Source organism: Haliaeetus leucocephalus, unplaced genomic scaffold, assembly GCF_000737465.1.
Source record: "Haliaeetus leucocephalus isolate CR32 unplaced genomic scaffold, Haliaeetus_leucocephalus-4.0 Scaffold696, whole genome shotgun sequence".
Classification (NCBI taxonomy): domain Eukaryota; kingdom Metazoa; phylum Chordata; class Aves; order Accipitriformes; family Accipitridae; genus Haliaeetus; species Haliaeetus leucocephalus.
The window spans coordinates 1,513,157-1,538,077 of NW_010973132.1; the positions used below are offsets into that span (position 1 = coordinate 1,513,157).

The following is a 24,921-nucleotide window of genomic DNA, read 5'->3' on the forward strand; positions in this document are numbered from 1 at the left end:
ATGTTAACACCATTGGCTTCCTGCTTCAGATGCGACTGGTGAAAATAAAGCCCCTTCAGTAGCTTTTCTGCATTTACCAAGTCAAAATCCCTTTTTACAACCAATGACATTTCCTGCATACTGCTCAAGACTAAAGAGAGAAATCTCCTCCGAGTTGTCCGACTACTTGAACCAAAACCCAGATGTTTGCGTTGCCAAAACTTCTGCCCCAGAGCATATGTGTGTGTCATCTGCTCAGGTCCAATGCTACCTGTCACCAACAGCACGCCACCACGGCATTTCTGCTCCCTCTCCCTCCCTGTAATAAACTTTCAAAGCCAGTTTCTAGTCGACCTCGATTGGTTTATTTTAGTTTTACACTTTGTCCCTCACATACAGTTATTTAAGAGTCCTGTACTGTTAGATTTCTACAAAAATATCAATTTTTCAAAAGCAGAAAAGAGGGAAAGATATATTTTAATATATAAAAGGAAAAAAGCTAAATCTGACATTTCATTATATTCTTAAAAACATTCCAGTCTATTTACAGATGTGTAAAAAACCAAAATCTCCAGGTCTCTTGGTCTAGTAAGAACGTGCGCCTTGCAGGGGCTTCCTTTGTTCTCCCAACTCTAAAATCTTTTCATTACATGTCATATTCTTTCATTATTGCCTCAAAAGACAGCATATATATATCATTTTTAAAAGGTTTGTTCCAAACCAATGGGAGCTTGAGGGAAGAGCGAAAAAAAAAAAAAAGAAGAGTCAGCATTTAAATTCATAGCAAAATACTAAGCTGCAGACATGAGACGGTGGAACAAGGAGAGCAAAAACTAAGAGCATTTCAAACATGCTTTGTTGCCTGGTAGAACCCATCATAGATCCTTCTTGGAACTGCACCAACTACTGCTTTTTGCAGCCAAATTTGGGGTCTGTTCTTAGTTAATTTAGTAATCATGTTCAGGAACCAAAAATTTTTGCTGTCATCTTTACACAGTACATTTTTATTGCAGTAAAATTTCTTACTGCCCAGTGCCAAACAGTAAATATATCCAGGCATTTTCCATTACCTTGATAATGGACAAAACATCCTCAAAAGTACAGCATTTATTTTAGATAATATTTGAATGGTTTTCATGTTACAGCTTTCTCTGTCCCACAGAAGTGTGCAAAGCACACATACTTTTAAAAACTATTCAGATATGATTCTCACACAATTCTGCAATTAAAATTAGCCATTTGGAACCATGAAAGGATGGGGTGCAGAAAGAAAGGTCAGTGATGAGTTTGAAAGGAATCGCAGCACAGTTCTGGTTGCTGGTTCACACATAGGAGGAATGAAATCTATTGGCAAAACAAGCTGCCATAGATAAAAAAATAAGCAACTTCAGGCTGTTAGAAATGCTCAGAACCAGATTCCCAGGTACATAAATTTAAGTCTGATGTAGTGCTGCTAAACTACTTTAGTTACTCCAGATTTCCACTGATTTAAAGTAAGGTTAAAATTGTTTAATAAATAAGCAACCTATGCCTAAATACTTATTCATACTGTAAATTCCCTTTTCTAAGGCATTCAGTGACTACTGTAAGACCCTGCATGACTCTCATTCTGACCTATACTCTCTTTTCCAAATCACTAATACAGGACTTGTATCAAATATTAAAATAGTAAATATGCAAAAGGCAATAAAGAGTTATAGGTAACTGCTTTAAAACACACCATTTAGAATGGCCAGATGAAGAACCTTTTTTATGTAGGCTCTGGAGTAACTTTACACATACCAAGCTTGAAGGGTTTCTCTCCTCTGCAGCATAATATAAAATCATAAAAAAGACAAGGAAACACCCAAGGTACATGTATCCCACGGTGGATCTAACCTAGACGCAGATCCAGAAGATGCAGCTTACTGAACAGGGCGTACGGCTGTGCTGTGTATAAACACTGCTCCCTAACTGTGGAAGAACATCACTCTCGACACCCGCACAACCTCAGTGCTGGAAAGATCAAATTCCTGCATTACTGCATCACCAAAGATGGGGAATTTCGGGGCGGGGGGAAATCCCATCTGCTGTTACTGGAACAGTAAGACAGGGGATTACATTCCTAAACATAAAGCAAAATGCACCACCAAATTCTGTATCATTTTCCTGGCAACGTTTTTTACCTTTTCGGAGCAGTTAAGAAGCCCCTCAAGCGCACCATAACTCATATTTACAAACTTGATAGGAAAAGATTGTGTATACACTCATTAACAAATCATCTCTCCTAGGCTGAAAATTTCATTTGTCAGGAAAACTATGAAAACAAAAATTGTGTACAAAAATATAAATATCTTTACAGTCTCTGTAGGCCCTTCACATCCAACAGCTGAACAGCGAAGAGTATCTACAGGTTATTGAGTAAGCAGTGGCAGAGAAGAATAAAAAATACATCTTGTGATTCAATACTGCCCTATTTCCCTGGTAATGAGCATTTTTGTTGACTTTTTTGCTATACACAGCTTGTGCAAATGCAGTGAGAAACCTCTGAGTACCTTTCCTGAATTTAGAAAGAAATTGAAGGTTTGGAAAGATATACACATATTTTCATATACACATTCACATATACACCTCGCTCATTTATGCTAGGCTACAACAGTCCTGAAAGCGTTCTGTAGTTTTTATGAAGCAACACTTCCTATTAACATTCCTAGCCACCAAATACATCTTGAAGAATGACAAGAGGAAAGAAAACAAGAACTGGGAAAACACTCAAGCTACTTCAGCAATGTATTTAAAGACGTAGCAATAGCGTGCCCAAATTTCTTTCTACTCTCTGTAAATTTCCTTCCAGATGCCCTAAGCATCAAAGGAGGGAGTATTTGTATAGGGGCAGGAGGCAGAAGTGAGGGGGTATTTTTAGTAGTTTTATTGAAATTAACATACTGTCCTACTTCTAATTACACTGGGAAATATAATTTTCTTCCCCAGGTATTGAGAGTTATAGATGTTTGTTAAAATCTTCTGTGCATAAGCTCCTAAAAAGAGTCTCTGCCAGAGAACTATCTAGCACCAAAGAACAAAAACTTTTCACTTCAGCCCTCTGCGCAGTCTCAGATTTCCTTTCAGTTGCTCTAGGTAACAAGTTTGAGAGTAACCGCAATCTCATTTCTGCACATTCATCATATTCTGCAAACATTAAAACCAGCAAATGCGAACAATCCCATTTCTGCATAGGTAATTTGCCTGGTACAAAAACAAGCAATCTAGATTTTTTTTTCCCCCCAACAAGACAGCTGTCTCCCTACTGGGGGTGGTGGTGGTGTGTCGTGGGTGGGGGGAAGAAATCTCTTTCAATAGCCTAGGTTTCTCAGTCCTTTGACAAACTATTTCTGTGAAGGACCCAATTTTGGAAGGATACCATGTGCCCAGCAATGGTTATAGGTCATCTTCCTTGTTTTGTGAAAGGGAAGGAGAACACCCAGAATACAACAGTGAGGTAAAAATATCTCAACATGCTTAAAGTTTCGTAGCACTTATTTCTCAATTTGGGGCCTGCCCTCAGATGAACAGAGTGCTGATGCCATACAGAAAATGAATGTTGCAGACAGGGAGGTTGCTGAACTCTGACGCTGGTTCACACTGCTCCAGATCTCCATTCCAGTCTCTGATAAAAAATATATGCATTTATTTGCCTGCTGAATTTGAAGGCAAGGTCCCAGTAGTATTCAATTTCGTAACCACAGGTGCTAAAGTGGGCATCACTTTGTTATCCTGTCCTTCTTGAACAGTTGCAGGTAATGAAGTTTTTACCCCACTGGGTGCCAGTTTTGCAACTACAGGTGCCAATAAGGGCATCACTTTATTACTCTGCCCTTCTGAGTCCACTGGCAGACTTGCCACTTTTAAGCCAAGTGGTGCCAGCTTGGGCATGGGCCTCCACAAAGTGTCCACATTACTAGCTTCCGGATTAGTTTTCATCTGCAAAACTGGTGGAGTCACATTAGTGGTCTCTGCCAAGGTTGTTACAGTTTTGCCATTCCCACCACTGGTTCCGGACAGATTGGGAAGTGGATCCTTCATTTCGGCACCTATTACTATCTTTAAAACATCTGCTTCTGATGAAGGCTCGCCAGAGTTCTTGTCCCCATCAGTAAGATCATCATCTTCCAGGTGCAGCAGGAGAGGGCTTATAGAGCCACCCCCTCCTCGAACTTCAGAAAGGTCCTTAAAACTGCCTCCCAAATGGCCAAACTGGAAGGAAGACCCATCTGCAGCAGCAAGATCACTGGCTGTTCCCCGACGAGCTTCTGCATCTTCACGAGAGAAATCTGAGTTGAGAGTGCTGGGTAGTTCTGACATAGCTGAAGCATCATCGTTCAATTGCTGATTGAGGAAGGCAATCTCATTGAGCAGTGAAGTGAGGGTTTCATCAGTGTCATCGCTCTCCTCAATGCTGCTCAGTAACTCACTTGCATCCAGTTCTGCTTCCTCCATTGCAGACGCTACTTTCCTCAATTCCATTTCTATCCTGGAATCTTTGATCTGCAGCTTGCGGAAAGGCAATTCTTTAGATTTTAATCTTTCCCCTGCAGGATCACCGTCTTTCCTCCTGGCTTGGCTTCCTACGAACTCACCCATGCACAGCTTTTTGCTAAAGGACTCTGGAGGTTCCTTTGTACACGATACGTTCCGGAGCTGTGAAAAGCCATCTTTATTTTCAAAGAAAACTTTTGTGGGACCTGTGGTGTTTCTTCCATCTCCGCCACTATCTCCAGGACATGGTTTGGCTTTTTCTTCTGAAAGGATGCTATCGCTCTTCCTACTTTCAAGGGGTGCTACAACCAAGGATTTCTCAGAAGCCTGAGTACCTGCAGCTGTTGTTACATTAGAATTTTTGTTTCTGTTCAGGTTGAGACTCATGCTTCCCTCAGCAGCCAGTGATGTTACATTAACAATCTTTGGCATCATGAATGAATCTTCGCTTTCTGCAAAATCAAACAAAGCAGCATCCATCAGGATCCATGCTAACTGCAAGGTAATTCCTAATTAAATATAATTTGCTCACTTTCAGGTCTTCCTCAAGTAAGCTGCTATTTACAATTTAAACTGCTTACCCAGTTTTGGTCAAGTGAAGCTTTAAAACACTAATAGCTTAACTTTCAACTTGCAGAACAAGAGCAAGCTTCACATCTATTATCCCAGAACCACCTACTCAGTCCCTTCCTTTAGCGGGCTGGCACAAATGTAAGTAACTGTAATGCTTACAATTCTGATGGTGATGCACAGGGAAAATAGAATGACAATTTTCTCTCTTACTGTTTTTTCATGCTTTATTTCTATGCTCACAGTTTGCAATACTGGTTTTGTGCACAACAGACAGAGGCATTTCAGGGACTGAGCGATTACTTTTTGCCTCCAAGCAGTTTCCTATTTATAGCACTCAGATTTTTCCCAGCCCCAAACCTGAAGTGAACTTTACTTTTTCATTATGACCAAATGACAAGAACGAAGCAGAAAGTGAGTGGCTTGCTTTTAACAGAACAGACAGCAAGCAGCAGACTATCGGAAGGAACCACCCCATGCCTAGACCCAATGTACAGTACTCAGTCTTGAAAAACATCTCTCCAACCAGCAGCAGAGCTGGCAGGGTTATGGGAAAGGGCTGTGCCACGGTAAGAGCCTGGACGTAACAGGCAAAGATTTTCAACAGCCCCACCACCACTTTGCACTGCAGCTTCCCCAGTAGGATGCATTACACCACAGAGACACTCCAGTTCCCACTTACTCTGATTTTGCTGAGGGCAAAGAGGCTCAGTGAGGTGATGGAAAGTTAAAAAGCTCTCATCTACAATCCCCTAGAGGCCCCTCTAAACTGTTCAGAACATTTAATAATGATTTTCTTTGAATACCCAGACAATAATACCTATCATTACTTCCCAGAGAGAAAACAATTTACCTTCATTTTTGCAAGGATATGCTTTGCATGCAAGCAAAAAGATCCATAAAAAACAGCCTACCTGAACGGGGCTCTGTAGCTGATACTACTGTTGAGGGCACTGGGTTTCCAGCAACAGTTGACAGTGTAATGGGAATGGCAGAGTTAGTAAGGATTCCTTTTACTTGGACAGGAACTGTTGATCCTGGCAGCTGAATCATCACAGAAGCAATACCTTATGCAAGAAAAGGGGAAGGGGGGGTCAGGTGGAAACAAGAGTCTTTCAGATAGTCAGTTAAGCCTGGAAAATAAGAGCCTTGTACTTCTAGGCAAGACTTTACACTGTAATACCATTCTGAAAGTGGTAAAAAATAGAAATATAGATTGGTTAGGTGATTAAGAAATCTTCCCTATGTTTCCCTAATTTGGGAATAGTGAAAATTTAACAGATTTTACTTAACTGTTGATACACTGATAGTTTTGAGTTAATTATATCAAATCTCCCTTATCAGAGTCAGGTTCTACCTCAGTCAGTTAAGTTGTAAAAAAACCCCCAAAAATTAAAGGAAAAATTAAATAACACGTTACTTTGTAAACTGCTATGCACATCTATGAACAGCATTATACTGATTTTCATTAACATGTTCTCACATGATCATACCTGGCTGTGCTGTCATGGCAGTACTGACAGCTCGAGGCTTTAATTCAGCTTGCAATAGTGTGGAAGGAACAGCTGCTACCTGCCCTGGTACCAGTGGGCTCTTCAATGTAAGCACTTGCCCCTGTGGAGTCATCACTAGGCTTGCAGCAGTTAGTGTAAGAGAGGATGAGGTATCCTCTGTAAAAAAGAAATATATAAATCAGTAATTTATTCTGGCATGGCACCCCTGATGGCAAATGATATCCTGCAATCCAGGGTTAAGTACAGTTGTGCAAGGAACTCCAAACAGAAGGTTTACAAACCCTAGATTAGAAAGCTGCTACAGGAGCTACGCAGGCTCCAGGAATCTCAACTACACAGCTAGAGCCAGTCTGTACTATCTCTTTGTGCAGTGTAACAACCCTAGGTCTCCAGAGCGGCATCCTGATGACATATCAGAGCAGTCTTGCTGAAAGTACAAAGGGGATTTGTTCAGTCCAAAGAAAGAAAGGAAGTTCTCTCACTACATCAATTCTGATGCCAAACTTCCCCAGGACTGGACAAAAATGAGGCTTGGGAAACCAGAATGATAGGTCGTTTATAAAAGCCCAAAACCACTTCAAGTAAGGTCTATGTATTATTTATTACCAAAATAAGAAATATCACCAGATCCCTGCAGAGTATTATAGTGGTGCTACCGTGGAAGTTTGGATTTCTGCCATTCTTTTGTTCCTTCCTATATTTATGGTGTGGAAGTCTCCATAAATGCCTAATACTTCTCCATAAGTGCTCAGCTCCAAAGAAATTCTCAAGTGTCTGACAATTCTGTCATTTAATTTAAGAGCAAGTCTTATACCACCTTGAGAGCTAGCTTGTTTGGGGAGGGATGTTTTAAAAACTGAATCTGTTCTAGCAACTCCAGTATTCTGGGGGTTGAGCTTCAGGTTTTGAGTCAGCAGCAGAAGAACCACCACCTTTGACTCTCAGAAATTACTGCAGGATTGCAATGAAACTCCATGAGACCAAAGGACAACTTAATAGGAATTTACTTCCCATCATTCTGAAACTCAAAAGTCACGTTCATCTGAAGACCTTGGTAGTGCTGGTCTCATCCTTACTGAAAACAAATGGTTTCTACACCTATTGGATGGACACTTCTGGTCCTATACTCAGTTCTGCTTCAAGAATGAAGTTGCCTGCATAAGCAGGCTAGCATTTTCCTCTCCCGTGGGGTGCTGCTTCAATGTCTGTCTCCCCTTTACGCAAAATGTTTATCGCTTTTAGCCCACCTGTGGCACGGACTCCTTTTCTGGCGAGTATCAATGGCTTCCCTCTTCTATTTGTCATAGTCATTTGGGCCGGCTCTCTGGAAGGAGCAGAAGATCCTTCTTGCTGTGTGCTCGCAGCTGAGGTTACAACAGATTCCTCTGGCTCAGGTTGTTTCTTTTTTTTTTGTGCTTCTACTGCTTTTTGTTTGGCATAAATATATTCTAGCTTCTTCAGGACAACCTCTTCTGTCTTCCCTACAGAAAAATTATCAGAGAGTCAACCCATCTTTAAACTCTTTACAAAACTAAAAAGGTGAAGACAGAACTAAAAATCTATTAAGCTGACACCATTCAAACTACTATACAATAGATAACCACCACCCCCACCAAGTAAATAGCATTCTTAATAACAGGGAAGTCATTACCTATTTATTCCAAGTTTGTGGTTTTTTCCTTCAGAAACAACCATACATTTTAGAATTTATCTGCAAGTCTGATGAACAGAAATCAGCTTGGACAAGCACTACGTTCTTGCTGAACAAGTACCATTTGAAAATATCCACAGCTGTCAAAAAACCCTCACATCTCCTAATGACAAAGGTATGACCACCAGACAAAATGTTACCCTTACCTGGTATGAAATTTTTTGGACTAATGGACCCTGTTACTCACACAACATTTAGAGGTAAACTCACATAGAGTTTACCATTGACATGAAAATTGTAACCTTGAACAAACACAAAGATTTTACAAATAATTTGTTTTCTGCAGATGCACACAACTTAATATGATCAAAGTTGAAATAACTATACTGGCTTGTTTCCTGCTTAGTATTTATGTTCTAACATCATGGTTTATCTTTAATTCAGTCTATATTTAACTAACTCTCCTGAGAGAGGATTTTTTCCTCATCAGTTTTGAGGTACTTCACTAGGAATGCAAATGATCAGAAAACTACTTAGTGAAGTTATTTGCTTTCATTCCCTGCGCCAAAATCCCATCATACGTTTCTGGATTAAGATGAGGGTTCACTAAAACACTTTTTACTTTTAATTTTTTTTTTTTTTTTACCAAGTACCTCAAATATACATGACCTGATTGACATAAATACACAAGATTTAAGTATCCTTCATTTCTACTTTACAGGTAGTCTCCCGTTTTTATTCCCAGACAGTAAGAAGATTACAAGAATAATTTAATGTTTTGTTTGTTCACACACATTTTGGCATTGGCTGAATATGTGTCACAGCTTTCCTACACCTCCAAATAAGACAGAAAGACACAATAAATACAACACAGTTTTTGTCTTGAAATGCCTAGATGAGTAGCAGCTAAGCATATACTGAAATTTTGTTCTATGGACAGAGCTGCCTTCTTCTAGACACTAGTTCTCAGAAAAGCACTACAAGGATAGTTATTTGCAAAGTTGACCAAAGGAGTCACAGGTTTTAGTATTGATCAAAGACAGCTGTGTACACTTGTGAAGCACTAAGCAGAAAAGCCTTTTCAGCAAGTGACCAACAACAGAATGAAGTGACTTCCCCCCCACTAAAGCATACCCAATGCACAGGAACCCAAGCCTGTGTGGCTTGCAGCACAGAGATCATTCTACACTTCCTTTAGGCATAAAGGAAAACAAAAGCAGTTCTTATCAGCATGATGAGTGTATCACTGAGTCAGAGCTTAGCAGGTCTTTGTTTGGCATCAAGAGTCTAATTTTTATGTGAACTACTGACTCACCTGGATCCACAGAGGATTACTACACTCCCTCCCATTCTTAAAAGCCTTTTCTTTCATTATTCCAACTAGTCCATACCCAAGAACAGTCTCACCTGAAAGCGTGGATACTTTTCGAATCAAAACATCTTGTTTGCGTGTCAGTAAGTTCTTCTGTCCAATAAGTTTATCTGCCTGATCAGTCAATCCTTGGATTTCTTCATAGGCCTAGAAAAGTGTCAGGGAACTGATTTATAAACAAATGATACACAAAATAATAAAATAATATTCCCTCCCAGAAACCTTTACAGAATTTAGACATCTTCATCTTCTTGAGAAACTAGAACTCAGAGAAAGCATGTGCAGTACCATGTAATGCCAGCTTTTCCTAAATGCAAGCTGTAAAGTGATAAACATCTCATCCGTCCTTCCTCCAAAGTGCAGCTATTTTAAAGAAAAACCCCAACTTTTATCCCACAATTTCAAGGTACAGCTGATAAGCATAATTATGTATCTACAACTTATGTTTTGTTTCCTGTCATTTATATCTTTACAATTAAGTTTTTAATGTCAGTACACTACTTAATGAAATGCTGTCTTCCCATACATTAAAAGAAGTCAGTCTTCAATGTATTTCAAATTGCCTGATGTACACAGTAAACCACTAAGGAATTAACACATAACCTTCCATGGTTAAATTCACAAAGAATACAACAAGGAGAGGGCTAATCTGAAAACATGCATCTGTGTCACCAAGATTAAGCTTTTAGACATACAGATTCGTTCCGATATTGTTTTATTCTAGAGAGTCCTGTAAAGGTTAACAGAAGTTCTCTATTCACAGTATCACTGGGACTCACTCGAAGAGTTCATACTAGCTTAATTACTCTGTCCAGATTAAATTATTCTCCTCACTTAAGTTTCAGAATACTTACTTGCTTGAGAATGTAGGATTTGGAGACCTTGGGAAGGTTGTGTAACCCCAGAGTTCTCTTCAACTTTTCAAAGAGATCTCTCATTTCATTACGTCGCCGGCGTTCATTTGCTGTGTGTGTCTGGCGGTAATGAGCAAAGGCTTCTGCCTCAGTCTTCAGCTTTCTGTTCCGGAATTGACGTTTCTGCTGGAGAAGTAACCGTATTGACCAGTTTAAATAAAAAAGGTAATGTAATGGCAATGTTCAAAGGCATGCCTGATTTACAAGGTTTCTACAGACACCTGAAGATTTCACGTCATGCTATTCTGCTACTATGTCTTCATGAAAGTTCAGCGTCAGAAGCACACGCAATAAGCATGAAATGCTGACCAACAAGAAATGACCAACATAATCATATCAACCTTAAAGGAGAAGATCATGAGCAGTCCCTTCTATTCATAAGCTTTTTTTTTTTTTTTGCAATACAAGGCTAATTAGGTAAACCACAGGATTACAGCGAGATCACGTTTGAGCCAAATTTTTTTGTTGTTTGCTTGTCAATAAAGTCTACTAATGAATGAAGCAATCACATCAAATATAGGACGCTTGAATTTTTCCCTGGAGTTAAACTAGTTTGATTTCTGTTTTGTTTCATGGGTACCTATGGGTTGGGGCCAAGAGACGTTGTAGGTAAGAATGTGAAAGACGGCATTGAAACTTATCACCCCAGACATCTGCCAAGAAACAGCGTCAGAGACAGGCTCTGATTTTGAATTTGCTTAAGTTTCCAAAAAGGTTGACAGGCAATAAGCATAATTACTAATCTCTACAGATTTGAAAGTTTGTTATTTCATCATTACTCCTACAGGTTTTGTACAATTATGCTATTTATTTCATGATGAAGTAATACTTAAAATGTAGTATTAACGTGGTTTTTACATCATTTCAGGTCTGCTCCGAATCCCGGTGAATCAGTGGAAAGACTCCTCAGGTCCAGTAACGCTATTTCTGAGCCTGTTGGCCTTAGGAGGAATCTGAAGACTGTCTCCTGAAACCTGGCTCTTGACATCCATTTTTGCCCTCGTAGGCAGACTGAGCACAGTAAGGCTGCAACTGCATCTGCTCTTGGGTTGGGCATTAGGTTCCTTTCAAGGAAGGGCCTCATGCCGTAACTTCAAGGGCAGAGAGAAGATTGCATGGAGAAGGCGAAGCAGGCAGAGCATCCTGGAACCCATCTCCATCTCAAGCAAAAGCACGCATACCAGTCTGCTCTAATGTATAAGATATTCACCAGGCTCACACCCCACCTCAAAGCCCCACCCCACCCCAGCAGGTAGCTCTACATCTGACATCAAAGTACACCACAGGTAGTTATCATGGACGGTTAGTGAAACTGGCTTCAAAGCCACCCTAAAATACAGCACAAGCTTCAGAAGGATTGCAATGAGTTTTGGTTTGAAAGGATTCTGCATTATCTTTAACTTGCCTAAATAAGTATTCTTTAAACTATTGTTTTCAGAAATCCTTCGCCCAGTGCTGTGCCTATATAATCCTACACACTGTCTTCTTTGACACATGAAAACATTTCTCAGTTGTTAATTATTTTATGTGTGCTGTAAAAATTATTTATGCCAAGAACACAAAACCTAGGCAAATGTACTAATAAATAAGAGGCAGATATTCCTCTCGTACATAAAGCTGAATCTGAAACCCACCAATGCCAGTAGCAGTCCTTTTTCTTTAATGAGATTTTGACTAAGCCCCTTCCCCCCACATACACATCTGGTTTCTTGCATTTAATCATAAATATATGGAAGGTAGATAAATCGCGTTAAGAGTTGCACTTGAGATGAAAGTTTATCTTTAAAATGGAGGTGTGATACCAAAAGGAAAGAGGAGAGCAAACATATACCTTCGTAGGTTTGTCTGATAATTTTTCATCCGAAGAATTACGAGCATGGTATCTGGAAGAAAGGTAAAAAGTTTTTCCCAACACTACTCATCTCATGCACTCTATCCTCATTAACTACATTCCAACAGCCTATAATTGCTCATTTTTATCCCTTGAAATTAACTCTTCCTTCTATAACTACATGAAAGCAGCACACTGTTGAGCTTTCTCAAGAAAGTGAACTCTATCTCCAATGCCATCATCCTGGAAAAAATTGAGCTGTTCTGAATGCTGTAAAATTAACCCATAGTGCAAAACACAAACTATTTCACTATATGCCAAAGAGAATAAATTCAGCCTCTGACTGTTAGCTACAGAAAGTATTTTTTTTCTATCACGTTTTGGTTCTTTTTTTAAAAAACACAGATTCAATACAGAGCAATCCCTCCCCCACCAGGAACAACTAACCAAAATCCTCACATTTATTACTATCCTAATATAAATTAACAGCTTCCTCATATCTCAGGAGCGTCAAGAAAACAAAGAACAATACACATTTGAAAGAATTATTTTTTACAAAACATGACATCTGTTTTTCTCTCTCACTGAAAGATCTTCACAATTTATAGCAAAGTCACCATCTAAGGATAACAGTTGAGCTGTATCTTTGAAGAAAAAAAAAAAAAAAAAGAACTATCTGGGAGGTATATAATATCACCAAACAGATTTTTTAGTTTCTACAAAATAATTCTTCAAACCCAAAGAACTAAAGATGCAACGTTCCCCATTCTTCTGTTTGGTGCAGCTGAGAAATAGCCATGACCACCTTTACATACCTCAAGTAAGCCATGTTTTTACTTTGCATTTTGTCATTATAAATGCAAGGGCAACAACGGTAACAAAAACAAACAAACAAAAAAACAGAAAAGAAAAAGGAAAAAAAAAAAAAGAAAAGCCAAGCTATCCAACCATGGCAGACTATATGTAAATAAGAAAATACTTTCTTTGCTGGGGCAATGGTCCCAAAGATGAAACATTCATTTACAGGATCAGGGATTAAACCAATGACTGCTCCTGCCTAAAAATAACAAGTCCACCAGCAAGAATAAACAAAGCTTGCAAAATCATATTTAAAACAAAGATGACCCTGCTGATATTCAGTTTGCAGGAAGAGAGGCAATTCGCTCATAATAATTTTACATTACAAGACACACATCCCCATGAACAAATTAATTAGAGGGGAGGGGGAAAAAAAAGGCTAAGACACCTCAAATCTACTCTTAGTTCCGACAGCCCCATCCTCACAGACACTGGGAAGCACCAGTGCTCAGGAAGACCTGACAGAAGCCTTGCTTTATCTTACCATCACATTAAACCTGTTGTTTAATGGGTTCATTCAACGCCAGCTTATCAATAAAATACAAAACTGTAGTGCTCTCCAAGGATGCTTACTTCTGTTTGGAAGGTTGGATATTAGCAGCTGTGGCCTTCAGACGGGCAATGTTAATCTTCTCTGAAAGCTCCTCCACGGTCTCAATGTCCACCTGCTCGTCATCCTCACTGTATTCACACGCATCCTGGAACAGTTTTTGTTTTGTTTTTTAAAATGAGTATCTACTTAGCAATAGAGCTCAGGCCAAAACAGTTTCACTTCTGTCTCAAAAGAGATTACATTATAACATTAAGAACCATTAAAGAATCAACATCTCCAGCTACACTGGCCAATAAACAGTGCTAAGCAGGTGGTTATATTAACTGTCACCTCTAGGAATTCCTCCCACTAGCAACTCTGCAAAATGAATTTTGGTAAGGGAAAAATCCATCTCTGTCACTTATGCTTTTACTATGGGTGAGATAAAAAGCTCTCACAGGGCAGGGCTTTCCTGCCTCCATTTTCAAATAAGATTAAACTGCCTTTACAACCTACTACTGTAAACTCTTGCCAATTAACATTTTTTTGACACATGTTGAGATAGTTGTGATCTTGGTAACGGTCTCTCATACCGAAGATAGCAACAGTCAGAACATCATACAACCAGGCTTCTTTTGGTCATACAGTAAACTGCTTACAAGATGAAGAGTATGATTTTGGCTCTTTCCAAAATGTTGCCCAAGAATTATTTTAAATATTTATGACGTTCTGAAGAGTACTTTTTCTCCATGCTTGCCTGACCAAGAAAACTTGCTACCATTTGTGAAGACAGAGATAGAGAACAACTGCAGTGCTGTATCAACTACAAGAGTTATATATCAATCTTGTGGCCATTTGTAGTACCAGGTGATTCCCCCCCCCGAACAAAACAAGCCTTATTCAACCAATTTTTTGTATTACAGTTTTTATTGAAGTTTTTTATATTATAATCTTTGGTCTGCCTAGAGAATGCAGAACTCTTTCCCCTCCTTAAGTAAGAAAATGTATACTGCCATTCTGTACTCTATTTCACTCAGTTCCCTGAACTAACCCAATCTTGGTCCTCCTCCTATTCTTCTCTTCTGCCTTTCCTTCCTTCTCTTTGTCCTTCTTTCTTTTTGAGGAGCTGCAATCTCCTTCACTGCACTGAATACTTACCTGAAATTGATGCAAACAGTTAATCACAAAAACCACTAAGTGCAGAACAGGGGAGAAAAAAAAAAAAAAAAGTAATGTGCAATACTGGATCAGTAAGTGGCCTCTAATAAATGCTTTTCATGGTACTGGTTATTTCAAGTTATCTGCAACTCACACTGCTGTTTTAAGAATCACTTATTAGAAAGGAGAAAGTGTTGCACTTACACAACTGACCACAGATTAGGCTATAAACGGCACTATAATGAAAACAAACACGACCTGCCTAAATTACCACACAAGCATAACTAACAAGTGGTTAAGGATACAAATTTCCAATCATCAGTCATGAAACTTACACCTGTGAAATTTGCAGCTATGTTGAAGAGACTCAATTTACAAACAGACAGTAAGTCTTAGCTGGTAATTTCCTTTTTGACAGAGAAGGAGGATCTCTAATAACCTAATGTTTGATACAGTATTTGGCTTATTCATACTGACTAAACACAATCTTTTCTAAATGAAAAAAAGAAGAAAAACACAACCCTGAAACCCACAACTCACAGCAGGGCTATCTCAAAGAACAATGCAAAAATTGCCACCTTAGTTACTGATACCACAGTGTGACCACCATTGTGAATCATGCGGCCACATAAAATTATTAGTATTTTTTAAGCCTTGTGTAATAATACATCATCTCCCATGGCTGTGTGATCAAGGCTACAGAAAACTGAAAACAGAATCAGTACGGAAAAATTCAGCAAGTTTGCTCTCCTTTACTGAAGGCTACACTAGGGATATCACCTTTGTAAAGTACAGCAACATATACCTTGTAGCAATGTGGCCTTTAGTAAAGTATATAGTGAGTGTATACATATATATATATATATATATATACACATAAAAAAGTGTGTATATATAGTACATATATTTTAGTGTCTACATACACACACATGTATGCAATACTGCCTGTAGAATCTTCCAGGTTTTTTAAGAAGAATGAAACCATGCAGCATCCTCCCCTCAGAGTAAAACCATTCTCAAGTATTCCCAAGTCTCCCATCACCTTCCATTCACATCATGAGGGGTCCTACAAATTGTTGGTAGTATGGATTCTGTGTAGAAAGAGGTATAAACTTCTAAACCACTCATTTGCAGGGAAGCTGACACCTCTTCCTGTGCTATGAGGTATCGAGATACTACTGCTGAAACAAAGAAAAGTGATGCTCAGGTTATCAGCTATAGCTGCTAGATCTGAACAGAAAAGCATCCTTACTTCTGCAGGTTGCTATGCACTCTTCCATGTTATCTACTATGCACACTCCCACGTTACCTACTATCTCTATGCTTGTAAAAAGTCACGTCTTTTGAAGAAGAAAGAGAAGAGCAAGGAGAGTGACCTTAGATGAGAAATTACTAGCCTTAGAGAACAATCTCACTCTTCCTTTCAAAGATATTTTTAACATGTGCCAACTTTAAAGACACCATTCTTCTCTGCCCAAGAAAGCAGCTCTGATCTCTGGCAAGTTCTGTATTTGGAAAGGAGATAAGTAGGTTATTCTACTACTACTAACTTCTGGGGTTTCTTGCAGCTTTCCTTTGGAGCTGCTATGAATCTCTATTGTGCCATGACAGTTTTTGTTATGAGTATAAAGAGCAGCACAGAAGTAAAACAAATTCTCATCTGACCTTGAAAGTATGGTACTGACACTGGCAGAAACTTAAGGAAGTACTGTTACTCTCTGTGCATGAAGTCTATAAAATCCTTATTTGTTCCATCTTGTAAATATTCTCCTACGAAGCAAGACTTGTTAGCGCTGGGACCAGGCAGAGTACAGAGAAAATGAACTGTCTTTACCAAGAAAGCAGTGCATCACTTTGAACCTGACAGGCTGGTCAGGAGCTACATGTCACCACTCTCCCCAACACAGCAGGAGAATGAAAGTCAGGAAACACCATGTCCCTGGGACCTTGGTGCGGTCCAACCAAATACTGCGTGCAGTCAAGATCCAGAACACATATGCAGGGGCTACTGAAATTGTGACTGAGTTAAAACTACATTGCATTTCAGCATGGGTATTTCAACAGCTTTCAAATGCTGCCCGTGAACAGATGCAGCTTTGTTTCATGTCTGTCGAGCGGCTCTACATGCTTAAGGAAACTTAAGGAATCCAAGTTCTACTGTATAAATTCTCACTTGAAGAATGTCACTTACGCAAACAGCCAGCAATTTTTCAACAAATCCTCCTCACGCTTGCTTTACTTGTTACAGACTTTGTCAAGCTCCAGTTTTAATGAACAGGAGCAACTTTTTGGATGCTTTTTATCAAGTCATTTTGTTCTTAAGACAACAGATGCATCCAAGTTGCCTTTAAGTCAATTCTGTAATTGACACCGAAAAGCACAAGGCCACAGAAAGGCAGGAGAATCAAAAACACAACTGAAGATTTCCAAATTTTCTAGAAGTCCTTAATTGCTATGCCAGGGTTCACAGAGTGAACTAGAGGAGGCAGAGGACCCAGAGTGGCGAAATTCCAAGAATTCCTCAGCAGAGAAGAACATACGCTTGAATCTGAAATTAAAAGTCTGCTAACTGATAAGAGTTTAGGGAAAGGAAAGCGGAAGAAAAGAAATTGGAAGATATCAAAATTCTACCACCTCTCCAGACACAGACCTTCTGTTGAGCTACACTAGGTAAACATGTAGCATAGCTGCTTCCACAGCCTTTTTTTTAATCCTCCCCAGGTCCTGACGAAAGAAGGAAAAGCATCATGAAGCCAGAGGGAAAAAAAAAAAGGCTGAACAAAAAATACTCAAACAAAAATACTATTTAAATTACAGAACTACTGAGTAGATACACACCATTATGTTGAAAATATTACATGTGCAAGAGGTACAGGGTTACGTGATTTTAACAGGTTACATTTTATGACAACATAGTTGTATTTCATTATACATAGAACACTTCTCATTCTTGCCTGCTCTCCCGGGTCATCCGTAAAGCCTCCTTGATGTTGGAAGCCCCCTGATATTTTCTCTAGCTTTTCCATTTTATACAGTATCATTGCTGTGATTCTACATGCAAGAGACACATACTGTTTTTCTTCAGTGGGCAGGACTACTCTGTCTAAACTACATTTGCACTTCATTACACTGCAGGGAAGGGGGACATGCAGGGTAGTTCAAAAGATGCTACAATCCAGGCGTGGGGGAAGAAGGAAATTAGCTTACTGTAGAAACACTATCATGATAAAGCTTTTGAGTGCTGACAAGTTACACTGGGGTAACCAAAGGGTTGATAGTAATTATCCAGCTAGAGCTGTTCTCATGGTGGAACTTTCTACATGCTATTATACTAGAAAAATGGTATTCAAAACCTGACCCGTGAAAGAAAATAGAAGTAAAAACTCTTCACTGTCCACCAAGAACTTCACATCTTTAAGTTTACAAATCCTGAGTGTGGACATATGTAAAACAAAAAACATTACTTTTCTCATTCTTGCATCTAACAACAAAGGGGAAAATGCTCAGGATGGTAAATCTTTCCTCTCTACCTGCAAGTTTCTAAGAACAGGAAAAATATCACAATCGTGAAGATCATCAGAAGTTCACTGAAGTTCTGCCATAAGAACAGCTATTCCTATGTCAGTACTGCCAACCCATCATAGGCTGAAGCCTATTCAAAGCCTAGCATGACTTCTTGTCTGGGTGCAAAACTTTTAAAATGCTTATGGAAGCCCTACCTTTCTATGATCAGTCTTTCCACACGTCCTGGAGTTATAAAACTTGTAAATGCCTTTGAGCTTGTAAAAGTAAAATACCTTAAGGAATGGAGACACAAGAATAGCAATCCCGCACTACAACAGAAGTTCCAAAGTTGCTACAGAAATGTCAGCAATTTTCCCTCTCTGCATTTCAACACCAGTTTCTAAGCACTCTCCTCTTACTTTTATCTGTCTGTTACCAACAGCCTACACCCCTATTGCTGGTTCCTAAAGAGCAATTTGCCTGATAGCAGAGGGTCCTCAGCAATGATGCTGAGAAAGAAAGAGGGCAGATGACAACAGATGCCATTAGACATTACCCAAGCAAATGCCTCATTTCTGGATCTGCCTTCTATACTACAATGTCTGCAGATTTCACACATGGTCTGTACCAAAACATGCAAGAGACTATTAGAACTTAAATGGTCCACAAAATATGTCATTTGCACTTTTTATTAAACTTACAATGTTATAGTAATTCATAATAGTTCCTTAGCATTTTAATGTTCGGCTCAGAAAAAGAATGATTGAAAAACACATTTTAACAACATTTAAAGTAAAATAACTTGCCAGAAACAGAAGCTATGTTTAGACTACTAAGTTAAATGGGACCATGGGACTCTATCTGTAGCATTAAAATACTAGAACAACCCCTGGCATGGTTTTGGTTTAAGCCAACAAGCACTCATGTGAACAACTCACAGACACAGTCTGTGACTCAGCCCAGGCCAAGCAGTCATTCTCAACAGGAATTTTGCACGCAATCATCATGCCTTGGAGATCAAGAGTTTAACATCATGCCCCAGACCATCACACTTGAATTTGTTCAGACAACAGGTCCTGATATTGATTAGTTTGCTTATATAGATATTCTCAGAAGGTTTCATTTATATCACCAAATCCACAATCATCAACTCTCCTAAGCTTCTCCTGATGCAGTTCAGGGTAGGAAATGCAAAAGGGCAAAGATACCATCTCAGGAAGCTTCTCTCTTTTTGTTGAATACAGGAGTCTACAAGAGTCTCTTAAGTTAAGTACACAAAGTTAGCACAAGATAAGAAGGTAATCTGAAGAGCATCGATATGCAAAATTAAGAACAATGAAGTCATTACTGCAATGAGAACCAACATGAGGAAATGTACTAAAAAAGAAACAGTAATAGCTACTACAGGTAAGTAGCAATCATCCCAACTCTCACTGGAGTTTTCTGGGGTTTTTAATGGCTATTTACTGAGCAACTAAAACCAGTCCATATTCCAAACTAGTAGTGAAAGAACTATCATTAGTATTTCCACTAAACAAAAGTATTAGCAGACATGCATGTTCACTTCACTTCTATGTTTCCACTAGCTTAATGAAACAGATGAATGTCCGCTAGTAGTCTGTTTATATGATCTGACTTCATCCAGTCTGACAAACAATACCAGTGCAGCCTGTCTTGTAAGCACTACGCTGATAAGAGTACATTCCAGTGAAAAATAAGACACTTACATATTTAAATTTAAAACTGAATTCTCCATCAGGCATTGACATGCTAACTTAACTTGCAGGCAGCACAGACTAACAAACCAAGAACTCACCCAAATTCCAGACAGTTTTTTACGGTCCTCTGAGATCTCATTCCTCAGCTTTACTGCTCTAGAACCAAAGCTAGTTTACTCATGGTTGTGTGAGCTTATGGTGAAGGCATACCCTTATAGGACTTCCCAAACCAAACCAGGTCAAAACCTGCATAGTAAGTTTCTTCCAAAACAAACATTTCTTATAATCTCTAATAATTATTTTTTTTGTTTCATCATCCTTTTGCAGGACAAAAGAAAACACATCTTTAAAACATCAACCCTGATAACAAGCTACTCTGTGACCTAGACATTATATTACCCATTGGCTTACCAACAGATTCCCAAGACTACCTTGTCTGGAAAGTTTATCTGGCATCAGGCATGAATTAACCATGGTTCTCAAAACTTGATGATAACTCTGCTGAAGTTATTGAAGGATACAGGAGTTACCAAACTGTCACTATCCGACTCAAGACAAGACAGCAACAGCTCAGTTTTCAGCTTAAAAGAACTTCCAAAAATTACATCTGCTTTCAGTTTCCTCACCTTCATGCAGCTGAGATGCTATCATCTTGCCTGAGAATAGCAAGCTACATTATGAACTGATCAGTCAATTTTTCTGGAATTTATTAAATAGATTCTCTAAAAGCCACAGTTGCCAACTCAATTGAGTTACTCTGGATACGGTTAGAAGAAAAAGAAGGCTAATTTGGTTTTCAACTGTGAGAGGACTACATTAACACAAAAGGGCTAAAAGAACTGTATACTTTCAAATTCCTGAAGACACTAACATAATCTCCCCTATTTTTAACTTGTTTGTTCCCCAATTCTTCTCCAGTTTAACCTTTCTCTTTCCACTTTTATCTCATCTCAACGTCTATTTGACTGACTCGCAAAATCACAACTTCATAAATTTTAAGTAACGATGCACTGTTTCTTAAGTTACATAATTATATATAAAAAGTACATCAAGGAGTTACACATGGGATTGTTTTCTTTTAATTTTGGGGTGAAATTTGATGGAAATTCTACAAGCGTTAAAATCTAAACGTATCTTAACTATACTAACCACAATGTTTTACACTTACTCTGTGACTTCTGCAGCAATTTGTTTTCTATCGAATACGGAATGACAGCTTTCACAGACTACTTAAATGTATTACTAAATTTCAAGAGGAATCTAAGGAGAGATTCACATTCCTTCCATAAATAAATGTTAATCAAGGGCTACAAAAATTAGGTAGAAGGAAACAGCTTAAAATAACAGAAATACTAGATTGGCTACCGCATTTAGGATTGTACGTTGTATTACAAGGAACCAAGTTGCTTGAGTTAAATACTGGAGGAAGACAACATGCAACGGTTGTATCACAGCTTGTTCAATGTAACTCCTGTTCTCTGAAAAACAGACAACTTCTAAAAGGCCACTACAAAGCTACCTATTAAAAAAGCATGCAACTAAGAAGAAATAAAAGACATTTCCACTTGGAACCCCGATCTAGACTTTCTAAAGAAACTGAAGTCCAGAACACAAACATCATACTGTGTCTTTCAAATCCATGGGTTGTGACGTTAGTTGGTCAATTTAAAAAAAAAAAAAAAAAGCCTTCATAAATAGTTAAATGCTTACCACTTTTTCAACATCTACTTCCTCTTCACTTGGGAAGTCAGAAGTACCATCCAGCATCTCATCAGCAGAATCATCAGTTTTTTCATCCTCTTCATCCTCATCATCATCTTCCTCTTCTTCCTCTTCCATATCATCAGTGGTTATATCAATAGTGGGCATGTAACCCTTTTTGTGATGCCTGGGTTCCTGTGGCTTCTGTTCTGGTGTCAGGAGGTCACTCTTCTCAGATGTATCAGCTTTGTTGTCTCCTTCGCTTTTATTTTCTAAAGTGGGTACAATGCTAGATATTTTGCTCCAAGAACTGTTGACATGTGTTACAATATCATGACCTATTTTCATTTCTTCCTGAGAATCAAAAGCATCTTGTTCTTTGTTGTTACTGCCTTCATGCCTAGCTATGTTTGCTTTGCCTTCCTCAGTATTGACTGTATGCTCTTCTCCTGAAGCATTATCCTGCTCTTTTGCAGAATTGGTTTCAGACTTGCTTCCTTTTTTCTCTCTTATGCTTTCTGCTTCTGTAGTGCCCTTGTACTCCTTCCTTTCCAGATCTGGCTGCACAGCATCACCCCGGCAGTCTTGTTTGTTCTGAGACAGTTCAGTCCCTCTCTGTTCCTTCTTGTTCTCCAGCTGTGTATCTTGCTCTTGTTGACTCTGCAACTGCCCAGAACTTGCCTTGTTGTCCTCCTTCATCCGTGTCTGTGCATCTCCTTTCTGCTCTTTTACTCGATTCTCTTCCTGTTGAGCATGTATTTGTTCCTTCCCATGGTTCTGCAGCTGTGCAGTCTTCTGATTCTCAAGACTCTGTGGATGTGCATTATCCAGAGGAGCAACCAGAGACTGATCTGATGACCCACAAACAGTTTCGGAGTTAGCTGAAACAGCCTCCACTACAGTTTCAGAACTGACAGAATCCTCTTTCTCCTCAGAAGCCCCTTGTTCTTCCTCATCATTTGGCTTCTCACTGATGTACGAATGGTCAGATGATACAACATCTGCAGAAACATCATGCTGAGAAGAAAAGCTATCATCACAGGAACTCTCTAGCACCTTCGAGTCCTTCTCCACCACCTCCAACGCAGTGGGATTTCTATCAGGTGCAATTGTGCCAGATGCTGACTCTTGAACATTATTTGACTGGTTAACTGACAACTCATTTTCTTCTTGTTTCCTGTCTGACACTATGACCTCGGACTCTGTAACTTCAACATCATCTGAGCGTGAAGCCTTCCCATTCTCCTTCTGCTGAGCAGCACCCGAGTCCTCTTTCTTGCATATTTTCCTGTAATCCTTCTTCATCTGAAGAGATGCAAAATGGTGAAGAATGGAGTTTGGCACAGTTTTCTGTCCTGGGAGCTGAAGTAAAGCAAAACTACCAGATTGTAAAGGTATGAGATTAGCAGTGGTAGCTGGCAGACCACCTGAGCTGCAGGTTATTTTAGACTCAGAAGCTGTTTGATTTGTCACGCTGCTAGCAGCGGAAGGAGAGATCCTCAGAGTCAGAGTGCCTGCCTGTGACACAAAACTTGTTACTGAAGGAAGAAGAGAAGATGCTTGAGTGGCTAGGTTAGATGTAGGGGATAACTTGGGTACTGCAGTTTGTACAGCTGAATTTGTGGCAGGAGAAGCGGAAGACACAGAGGAAGTGGGAGACACAGGTGACTCAGGAGGCTTAGAAGGTGCAGGCAAGCGGATTCCTACAACAGATCCTGTGAAGAAAACAAAACATTGACTAATACTTCCTCAAAGCACTTTTTTTCATTTTACTATTTGATGCTGTACTAGAAGTAGCCAGCATTCTCAAGGATCACAATGTAATTAGGCATTTGACCAAAAGTTCTCAGTGAAAGAGCTGGTACTGCATAAAGACATACAAACTGTTGAATTTTTATATGGAACACCCCAATAAAATACATGAGGTGGCTACTCTAAAACTACAAATTCAATGGTAAGTTCTAGCATTAAGCTTTTTAATCAAAAAAGGCATTGCATTTAGTTAAAGTCCTCTGCGTTTTACCTTCCCATTAACTGGAAAACAGGAAAATGGGAATTTTATAGAAAAAAAGTATGAAAAGAATATTTAATTTAAAAATCCTATTTTTTTCCTCAGAAAAAACTTCCCCAGAGAAAAACTATGACAAGATTACACAATTATACCACAATCTTTTTCACCTCAATGAACTCTTCTGCAGCGTTTCAGAACTCCGTAAAACAAAGAGGAAAAATACTACCACTGGCAACTAGTTTCTCTTGTACAGCAAAAGCCCCAAACCAGAAAGGAATTCAAGGAACTTTTTGAGTGATTCTTTACTACACATCATGCTCAAACCTCTACTAAGGCACAGGATTATTTTCTCTCCTCCCCACAGTTTTGTCATCTACTGTGCTTGCTCTCGCCTCTCTTTTCAACATCACTCTGCCTCCCTCTCCTCAAGATGCTTCTTTATAAAAGGAGGACAGAAGAAAAATCCTACTGGAAAGTAAAGAAGCTTTTAAAGTATATTTTGTTTATAAACATGTTTTGTTTACAAATATGTACAACAGGATGCTCAACAAGTATCCTACCTATTTTTTGTCAGATACCTGCAATTTCTAACTCTTCCAACCCTGTCTTCAACTATGCACTAGAGAAACAGCTGAAAATCAAACTTATTTTTCTTCTCACACTCTAAGGAAGAAAAAACCCAGCAGTTTTGTACTGTAGTTTAACATTTGATCTGACTATCTGCTGTAAAAGCACCAACAAACCTGCAAACCAAACAAAAACATAGCAGCACATCCAATGAGACACAGGTAACAGCTCATTCTTTTTAAGAGAATTTCTTTCAAGTTATGATGGTACAATCAATGGACATGGCTCCACTGCCACACACACAGAGGCGCTTTTAACTTGTGGCACAGAACTCCCAGATTTTGGTGACTTAGCTATTAACAGCACTTTCTGTATTTTAGACCCATGATATTTAAGTTGCACTACATCTGAATCACTACACTATTAATTACCTAAGAATTATTTGGCCTAATTACCAAATTAGAGTCTGTTCAATTACTTCCAGCAGGGGAAAGGAGCATCACACAGACATTTATTACATTGTTAA

At 39.0% G+C, this 24,921-nt stretch overlaps 1 protein-coding gene across 3 annotated transcripts in view; it reads right to left on the minus strand.

Moving 5' to 3' along the window:
- Positions 1-398: 398 nt before the first annotated feature.
- Positions 399-24,921, minus strand: part of MGA (MGA, MAX dimerization protein) — a 51,988-nt gene continuing 27,465 nt past the window's right edge. The window contains exons 14-22 of one of the 3 annotated variants that reach the window (XM_010580062.1): positions 21,827-23,532; positions 13,778-13,902; positions 12,347-12,398; positions 10,456-10,638; positions 9,637-9,748; positions 7,826-8,059; positions 6,558-6,734; positions 5,979-6,131; positions 399-4,946 (exon numbers count right to left, since the gene is read on the minus strand). In XM_010580062.1, coding sequence (XP_010578364.1) covers positions 3,646-4,946; positions 5,979-6,131; positions 6,558-6,734; positions 7,826-8,059; positions 9,637-9,748; positions 10,456-10,638; positions 12,347-12,398; positions 13,778-13,902; positions 21,827-23,532 — 4,043 coding nt within the window. In that variant the 3' untranslated portion in view covers positions 399-3,645. Of the gene's footprint in view, positions 4,947-5,978; positions 6,132-6,557; positions 6,735-7,825; positions 8,060-9,636; positions 9,749-10,455; positions 10,642-12,346; positions 12,399-13,777; positions 13,903-21,826; positions 23,533-24,921 lie in introns of all 3 variants that reach the window. The other 2 variants (XM_010580060.1, XM_010580061.1) reach the window with 2 other exon arrangements.